The sequence below is a fragment of the Oncorhynchus gorbuscha genome, linkage group LG08 (assembly GCF_021184085.1).
Source record: "Oncorhynchus gorbuscha isolate QuinsamMale2020 ecotype Even-year linkage group LG08, OgorEven_v1.0, whole genome shotgun sequence".
NCBI lineage: Eukaryota > Metazoa > Chordata > Actinopteri > Salmoniformes > Salmonidae > Oncorhynchus > Oncorhynchus gorbuscha.
The window spans coordinates 9,380,759-9,390,693 of NC_060180.1; the positions used below are offsets into that span (position 1 = coordinate 9,380,759).

The 9,935-nt window shown below is 46.2% G+C and overlaps 1 protein-coding gene across 5 annotated transcripts in view; it reads left to right on the top strand.

Moving 5' to 3' along the window:
• Positions 1 to 9,935, top strand: part of LOC124041170 (echinoderm microtubule-associated protein-like 6) — a 112,550-nt gene that overhangs the window by 100,325 nt on the left and 2,290 nt on the right. For all 5 annotated transcript variants that reach the window (XM_046358422.1, XM_046358421.1, XM_046358423.1 and 2 more), the window contains 4 exons: positions 6,471 to 6,633; positions 8,456 to 8,559; positions 9,239 to 9,392; positions 9,661 to 9,761. In XM_046358422.1, coding sequence (XP_046214378.1) covers positions 6,471 to 6,633; positions 8,456 to 8,559; positions 9,239 to 9,392; positions 9,661 to 9,761 — 522 coding nt within the window. The remainder of the gene's footprint in view (positions 1 to 6,470; positions 6,634 to 8,455; positions 8,560 to 9,238; positions 9,393 to 9,660; positions 9,762 to 9,935) is intronic.

A 9,935-nucleotide genomic window follows, 5' to 3' on the forward strand; every position in this document is an offset into this window, starting at 1 on the left:
AGCATTAGCCCTAACCCTAGCTTCATGTCCACAACCTGGCAGTAATCGTAGCATAAGCCCTAACCCTAGCTTCATCTCCTCATCCTGGCAGTAACCCTAGCATCAGCCCTAACCCTAGCTTCATGTCCACATCCTGGCAGTAACGAACCCTAGAATCAGCCCTAACCCTAGCTTCATGTCCATATCCTGGCAGTAACTAACCCTAGCATCAGCCCTAACCCTAGCTTCATGTCCACATCCTGGCAGTAACGAACCCTAGAATCAGCCCAAACCCTAGCTTCATGTCCATATCCTGGCAGTAACGAACCCTAGAATCAGCCCTAACCCTAGCTTCATGTCCATATCCTGGCAGTAACGAACCCTAGAATCAGCCCTAACGCTAGCTTTGTGTCCACATCCTGGCAGTAATCCTAGCATCAGCCCTAACCCTAGCTTCTTGTCCACATCCTGGCAGTAACTAACCCTAGCATCAGCCCTAACCCCATCTTCATGTCCACATCCTGGCAATAACTCTAGCATCAGCCCTAACACTAACTTCATGTCCACATCCTGGCAGTAACTAACGCTAGCATCATCCCTAACCCTAGCTTCATGTCTACATCCTGGCAGTAACCCTAACTTCATGTCCACATCCTGGCAATAACCCTAGCATCAGCCCTAACCCTAGCTTCATGTCCATATCCTGGCAGTAACGAACCCTAGAATCAGCCCAAACCCTAGCTTCATGTCCATATCCTGGCAGTAACGAACCCTAGAATCAGCCCTAACCTTAGGTTTGTGTCCATATCCTGACAGTAACTAACCCTAGCATCAGCCCTAACCCTAGCTTCGTGTCCATATCATGGCAGTAACCCTAGCATCAGCCCTAACCCTAGCTTCATGTCCATATCCTGACAGTAACCCTAGCATCAGCCCTAACCTTAGCTTTGTGTCCACATCCTGGCAGTAACCCTAGCATCAGCCCTAACCCTAGCTTCTTGTCCACATCCTGGCAGTAACTAACCCTAGCATCAGCCCTAACCCCATCTTCGTGTCCACATTCTGGCAGTAACCCAAGCATCAGCCCTAACCCTATCTTCGTGTCCACATTCTGGCAGTAACCCTAGCATCAGCCCTAACCCTATCTTCGTGTCCACATCCTGGCAGTAACTAACCCTAGCATCATCCCTAACCCTAGCATCAGCCCTAACCCTAACTTCATGCCCACATCCTGACAATAACTAACCCTAGCATCAGCCCTAACCCTATCTTCGTGTCCACCATTCTGGCAGTAACCCTAGCATCAGCCCTAACCCTAACTTCATGTCCACATCCTGGCAGTAACCCTAGCATCAGCCCTAACCCTAGCTTCTTGTCCACATCCTGGAAGTAACTAACCCTAGCATCAGCCCTAACCCCATCTTCATGTCCACATCCTGGCAATAACTCTAGCATCAGCCCTAACACTAACTTCATGTCCACATCCTGGCAGTAACTAACGCTAGCATCATCCCTAACCCTAGCTTCATGTCCACATCCTGGCAGTAACCCCAGCAACAGCCCTAACCCTAGCTTCATGTCCACATCCTGGCAGTAACCCCAGCAACAGCCCTAACCCTAGCTTCATGTCCACATCCTGGCAGTAACCCTAGCATCAGCCCTAACCCTAGCTTCATGTCCACATCCTGGCAGTAACCCTAGCTTCATGTCCACATCCTGGCAATAACCCTAGCATCAGCCCTAACCCTAGCTTCATGTCCACATCCTGGCAGTAACGAACCCTAGAATCAGCCCAAACCCTAGCTTCATGTCCATATCCTGGCAGTAACGAACCCTAGAATCAGCCCTAACCCTAGCTTCATGTCCATATCCTGGCAGTAACAAACCCTAGAATCAGCCCTAACCTTAGCTTTGTGTCCATATCCTGACAGTAACTAACCCTAGCATCAGCCCTAACCCTAGCTTCATGTCCATATCCTGACAGTAACCCTAGAATCAGCCCTAACCTTAGCTTTGTGTCCACATCCTGGCAGTAACCCTAGCATCAGCCCTAACCCTAGCTTCATGTCCATATCCTGACAGTAACCCTAGCATCAGCCCTAACCTTAGCTTCGTGTCCACATCCTGGCAGTAATCCTAGCATCAGCCCTAACCCTAGCTTCTTGTCCACATCCTGGCAGTAACTAACCCTAGCATCAGCCCTAACCCCATCTTCATGTCCACATTCTGGCAGTAACCCAAGCATCAGCCCTAACCCTATCTTCGTGTCCACATCCTGGCAATAACTCTAGCATCAGCCCTAACCCTAACTTCATGTCCACATCCTGGCAGTAACTAACGCTAGCATCATCCTTAACCCTAGCTTCATGTCCACATCCTGGCAGTAACCCCAGCAACAGCCCTAACCCTAGCTTCATGTCCACATCCTGGCAGTAACCCTAGCATCAGCCCTAACCCTAGCTTCATGTCCACATCCTGGCAGTAACCCTAGCTTCATGTCCACATCCTGGCAATAACTCTAGCATCAGCCCTAACCCTAACTTCATTTCCACATCCTGGCAGTAACCCTAGCATCAACCCTAACCCTAGCTTCATGTCCACATCCTGGCAGTAACCCTAGCATCAGCCCTAACCCTAGCTTCATGTCCACATCCTGGCAGTAACCCTAGCTTCATGTCCACATCCTGGCAATAACTCTAGCATCAGCCCTAACCCTAACTTCATTTCCACATCCTGGCAGTAACCCTAGCATCAACCCTAACCCTAGCTTCATGTCCACATCCTGGCAGTAACTAACCCTAGCATCATCCCTAACCCTAGCATCAGCCCTAACCCTAACTTCATGCCCACATCCTGACAATAACTAACCCTAGCATCAGCCCTAACCCTATCTTCGTGTCCACATCCTGGCAGTAACCCTCGCATCAGCACTAACTCTAACTTCATGTCCACATCCTGGCAGTAACCCTAGCATCAGCCCTAACCCTAGCTTCATGTCCACATCCTGGCAGTAACCCTCGCATCAGCACTAACTCTAACTTCATGTCCACATCCTGGCAGTAACCCTAGCATCAGCCCTAACCCTAGCTTCATGTCTACATCCTGGCAGTAACTAACCCAAGCATCAGCCCTAACCCTAGCTTCATGTCTACATCCTGGCAGTAACCCTCGCATCAGCCCTAACCTTAGCTTCATGTCCACATCCTAGCAGTAACCCTAACATCAGCCCTAACCCTAGCTTCATGTCTACATCCTGGCAGTAACTAACCCAAGCATGAGCCCTAACCCTAACTTCATGTCTACATCCTGGCAGTAACCCTAGCATCAACCCTAACCCTAGCTTCATGTCTACGTCCTGGCAGTAACTAACCCAAGCATCAGCCCTAACCTTAACTTCATGTCCACATCCTGGCAGTAACCCTAGCATCAACCCTAACCCTAGCTTCATGTCCACATCCTGGCAGTAACCCTAGCATCAGCCCTAACCCTAGCTTCATGTCCACATCCTGGCAGTAACTAACCCTAGCATCAGCCCTAACCCTAGCTTCATGTCCACATCCTGGCAGTAACTAACCCTAACATCAGCCCTAACCCTAGCTTCATGTCCACATCCTGGCAGTAACTAACCCAAGCATCAGCCCTAACCCTAACTTCATGTCCACATCCTGGCAGTAACCCTAGCATCAGCCCTAACCCTAGCTTCATGTCCACATCCTGGCAGTAACCCTAGCATCAGCCCTAAACCTAGCTTCATGTCCACATCCTGGCAGTAACCCTAGCATCAGCCCTAACCCTAGCTTCATGTCCACATCCTGGCAGTAACTAACCCTAGCATCAGCCCTAACCCTAGCTTCATGTCCACATCCTGGCAGTAACTAACCCTAGCATCAGCCCTAACCCTAGCTTAATTTCCACATCCTGGCAGTAACCCTAACTTCATGTCCACATCCTGGCAGTAACCCTAGCATCAGCCCTAACCCTAGCTTCATGTCCACATCCTGGCAGTAACTAACCCTAGCATCATCCCTAACCCTAGCATCAGCCCTAACCCTAACTTCATGCCCACATCCTGACAATAACTAACCCTAGCATCAGCCCTAACCCTAACTTCATGTCCCCATCCTGGCAGTAACCCTAGCATCAACCCTAACCCTAGCTTCATGTCTACGTCCTGGCAGTAACTAACCCAAGCATCAGCCCTAACCCTAGCTTCATGTCTACATCCTGGCAGTAACCCTCGCATCAGCACTAACCCCAGCTTCATATCCACATCCTGGCAGTAACTAACCCAAGCATCAGCCCTAACCCTAGCTTCATGTCTACATCCTGGCAGTAACTAACCCAAGCATCAGCCCTAACCTTAACTTCATGTCCACATCCTGGCAGTAACCCTAGCATCAGCCCTAACCCTAGCTTCATGTCCACATCCTGACAGTAACTAACCCTAGCATCAGCCCTAACCCTAGCTTCATGTCCACATCCTGGCAGTAACTAACCCTAACATCAGCCCTAACCCTAGCTTCATGTCCACATCCTGGCAGTAACCCTAGCATCAGCCCTAACCCTAGCTTCATGTCCACATCCTGGCAGTAACCCTAGCATCAGCCCTAAACCTAGCTTCATGTCCATATCCTGGCAGTAACCCTAGCATCAGCCCTAACCCTAGCTTCATGTCCACATCCTGGCAGTAACTAACCCTAGCATCAGCCCTAACCCTAGCTTCATTTCCACATCCTGGCAGTAACCCTAACTTCATGTCCACATCCTGGCAGTAACCCTAGCATCAGCCCTAACCCTAGCTTCATGTCCACATCCTGGCAATAACTCTAGCATCAGCCCTAACCCTAACTTCATTTCCACATCCTGGCAGTAACCCTAGCATCAGCCCTAACCCTAGCTTCATGTCCACATCCTGGCAGTAACTAACCCTAGCATCATCCCTAACCCTAGCATCAGCCCTAACCCTAACTTCATGCCCACATCCTGACAATAACTAACCCTAGCATCAGCCCTAACCCTAACTTCATGTCCCCATCCTGGCAGTAACCCTAGCATCAACCCTAACCCTAGCTTCATGTCTACATCCTGGCAGTAAATCTTGCCCTAGCATCATGTCCTCATCCCTGTTCAACCATAGGTCGAAAATATACAGGTTAACCCAACGTAATTATTACATCAGGCAGCATTAGAAAATAAACAAATTTATTGGACCAGTGCCATTGATAATGACTAGCACCATTGCTAACTAGCAATGCTGGCCCCATTTTATCAAAGAGTTATGGGATATTAGAACTCTGTTGTCTTAACCTTTGACATCTTTAAAAAAATGTTTACCCCTTTTTCGTGGTGTCCAATTGTTAGTAGCTACTATCTTTTCTCATCGCTACAACTCCTGTACGGGCTCGGGAGAGACTAAGGTTGAAATAATATATAATAATATAATAAATATAATAATAATAATATATGCCATTTAGCAGACGCTTTTATCCAAAGCGACTTACAGTCATGTGTGCATACATTCTACGTATGGGTGGTCCCGGGAATTGAACCCACTACCCTGGCGTTACAAGCGCCATGCTCTACCAACTGAGCTACAGAAGGACCACGCATGAAAGTCATGCGTCCTCCGATACACAACCCAACCAAGCCGCACTGCTTCTTAACACAGCTCCATCCAACCCGGAAGCCAGCCGCACCAATGTGTCGGAGGAAACACCGTGCACCTGGCAACCTTGACAAGGATTTCCCTACCGGCCAAGCCCTCCCTAACCTGGGCGACGCTAGGCCTGTGCGTCGCCCCATGGACCTCCCGGTCGCGGCCGGTTACGACAGAGCCCGGGCGCGAACCCAGAGTCTCTGGTGGCACAGCTGGCGCTGCAATACAATACCCGGGATGCAACCTTTGACATCTTCAACCTATGTTCAAACCTAACCATAACCCTAACCTCAACCCAAACACTAACCTCAACCCAACCGTAGCCTCAACCACAACCCTGGAAACAACCCTAACCATAACCCACAACCCTAACCCTAACCAACAACCCTGGCCTCAACCACAAACCTAACAGTACTTCATGTCCACATCCTGGTTGAATCCTAACTCTAGCCTCAAAACTAGCCTGTTTCATGTCCAAATCCCTGTTCAATCTTAACCCTATCCTCAACCACAAATCTAACCCAAATTTTGCATTACTCTAACCATAGCCTTATGTTCAACCCTGGCTCAACCCTAATCCCAAAATATGGCTCCCAAAAAATCTGCATTCCCAATTTAACCTGTGATTCGAACCAAGAAAACAACTAACCAAAATTTAAACCATTTATTTTTTCAAACTGTGTAGACTGATTTAACCAAAAGGGGGAAGTGAACTACTTTTCAATGGCATTGGGTCAGTTAAAGGCCAGTCAATTACATTTTAATTATGAGTGTTTGTGTGGTTCAATGTCATATATACATTATGTACAGTATGTCTATTCTGTGACCCTCTCAGGTTCAGTCCAGACAAACACCTCCTGGCAGTGGGCTCAGTGGAGAGTACGGTTGACCTGTATGACCTTACATTGGGCCCCACACTCAACCGCGTGGGCTACTGTAAGGACATCTCCAGCTTCGTTATCCAGATGGACTTCTCTGCAGACAGCAGGTTCATCGAGGTATGCCACACTGAACGGGAAGTAGAATACAGCTGGAGGGGTTTTAAAAACAGTCTTGTTGTTGTTGTTATAAGCCATGGGGGGTTTTGATAGGCTGACATACATACTGGATTTTCTAAACCGCACACAAAATAGATAGTGGAATGAGGTCCATTTTATTTTGCTGTCAAGGTCATTATGTTTGAATAGTCTAAATGCCTTTTTTTTACCATCATGGCAACCGTGTCAGTGTTGTCTTTTAAAACAGCCATCTTGACTATTTGATCATGTTGCACAGTGTGTTCTCACCAAGATGGATACTCGTATATCCATTCCAAAGCATGCTGAGAGTGGAAAACACCTATATTTAGACTCACACATATATGGCAGGCAGGTCATAATCGTTTATAGCCAAGTCCCCTTCTAGTTAACAGTAGCGTGGAGCCGCCCCAGAGTAACCTGACAGGCTTCAGTGTGCTAAAAAAGGAGCCAATTCTGAGGTATTTGAGGTATTCCTATAGACTCAGAGCCATTCTTTGCTGTTATGGAAAGCTTTAGCCCTTTTACAGAGTGTCGCTATGACTGCCACATGAAGACCAGAGAAAGAGTACGATGGTGACTTGGCCTTCTAAATTTAACCTGTCCTCAGCGTACAATTACAAGTACATGTGACTGTGCCTTGAAGGGGAGGGACAAGTATAGTTTGCCATGGTCCTCCTGTAATTTTAAGTTATAGACACAGGCGTCCTTCCTAACTCAGTTCTCGGAGCGGACGTAAACCACTCGGATTTCACCATGAGGCCAATGGTGACTTTAAAACTGTTAGTTTAATGGCTGTTCTAGAAAACTAAGGACGGATCAACAACATTGTAGTTACTCCACAATACTAAACTAAATGACAGAGTGAAAAGAAGGAAGCCTGTACAGAATAAATATCCCAAAACATGCATCCTGTTTGCAATAAGGGACTAAAGTAAACCTGCCAAAAATGTGGCAAAGAAAATTAACTTTGTCTTGAATACAAAGTGATATGTTTGGGGCAAATCCAATACGATACCGAGTACCACTCTTCATATTTACGAGCATGGTGGTGGCTGTGTCATGTTGTTGTCATCTGCAAGGATTAGGGAGTTTTTTAGGATAAAAAGAAACGTAATAGAGCTAAGCACAGGATAAATCCTAGGAAAGAACTTGGTTCAGTCTACAGACACTGGGAGACACATTCACCTTTCAGCAGGACAATATCCGAAAACACAAGACCAAATATACACTGGAGCTACTTACCAAGACAACATTGAATGTTCCCGAGTGGCATAGTTACAGTTTTGACTTAAATCGTCTTGACAATCTATGACAAGACTTGAAAATGTCTGTCTAGCAATGATCAACAACAACCAACTTGACAGAGATTGAATACATTTTTTAAAAGAATGTGGAAAATATTGTACAATCTTGGTGTGCAAAGCTCTTAGACCCACCCAGAATGATTCACAGCTGTATTTGTTGCCAAAGGTGACTCTAACATGTATTGATTGATTCAGGGCTGTGAATACATACTGTATGTAAATTACATTTCATTTTCAAACATTTCTAAAAGCATGTTTTCACTTTGTCATTATGGGGTATTGTGTGTTGATGCGTTAGAGGAAAAAATGCATTTCATCCATTTTGAATTCCGGCTGTAACAACAATCTGTGGAATAAGTCGAGGGGTATGAATACTTTCTTAAGGCACAGTACACTAGATGACTGATGTATTTCAGACGGTTACAATATTCTGACCTCTGGTTGTGTGCATATGCATGAGTGTGTATTCTGACGTGTCACTGGCTGTGTGTCGACAGGTATCCACAGGAAACTATAAGCGCCAGGTGCATGAGATGCCTTCTGGGAAAATGGTAACAGAACAGACTGTGATTGAGAGGATCACCTGGGCCACCTGGACCAGGTAGAATGATTAATTGTAGTCACTGGAATTTAATAACTCACATACTCTCCAAAATCAAACTGAGATCAATATTCAGTAAAGAATGCTAATATTGCATGGTAACACTATTGCGATATGGCGTGAACAACGGGAGCTAAACATAATATCTCACTCGTAATATGGGAATGCAAGGTGAAGCGGTACAAAAACATTGCTGGTTCAACTTATTTTTTAGCTTTAGGCTCGTTGAAGCCTTCTGGGCACGTTTGTGTACAGAAGTTTAGTGGGCACACCTAGACATGTTTTGTAGTTGTGTTTGGGTGTCTGTTATTGATCAATGGAATAATGGAGGTCATGAATAGACCCCAAACATCCTCTAAATTCACTCTCCCCAAGGTTAATGGGTTAAAATACATTCTGCATATAGACCGTAGCATACTTATTTCGAAACATGAACAGAAAAACAAATGTCTGGTTGAGATCTTTTACAGTATGCAGGAATATTTTTAAATGTTTTATATATGTTGCATATGTTTTACTACTGAGAAGAGTACGATATAGTAATTCAGTTGACTTGGAGGAAACATTTAAAAAGGTTATTCTTTGGTGGACTAATGTCCTCTCAGTACTGGCAGGCCTGTGGTTTTGTACAGCATATTCTGCAGTCTGAGCATGGCTCCTCTCTCTCATTCCTTCTCAGTATCCTGGGAGATGAGGTGCTGGGGATCTGGCCACGGAATGCTGATAAGGCTGACGTCAACTGTGCCTGTGTCTCCCACGCCGGCCTCAATGTGGTCACCGGGGACGACTTTGGACTGGTCAAGCTCTTCGACTTTCCCTGCACTGAGAAGTTTGTGAGTGCTTCACTTCCTCTCAACATCACTGGGATAGCTTTTAAAGATATGTAGTTACTGAAGCCATAGAACACAGACTGCTGGCTGGGGCTGCCCCAAGTGGGGAGGTGGGCCAGTATCCGAAAGGTCGCTGGTTTGAATCCCCGAGCTGACTGGATGAAAAACGATTTGCCCTTGAACAAAGTACTTAACCCTAATTGCTCTGGATGAGAGCATTGGCAAACAAACAAAAAAGTGTTTAATTAATACTTATTTTGATCCTCTACAGGCCAAACACAAGCGTTACTTTGGGCACTCGGCACACGTGACCAACATTCGCTTCTCCTATGATGATAAATATGTGATCAGCACTGGAGGACACGACTGCAGGTATGCAGAGCTTGTTACCGGGTTTAACCACATCAGATTAATTACGTTAAAGCTACTCTACAATAAATAGGCACATTCACAAGTGATTTGCATTAGAATTTTTCACAGCTCACCTTGTACTCAAGACAGGTCTGATATTTTTACTAACTACTGTATTGTCTTCCTCTTTTTTAG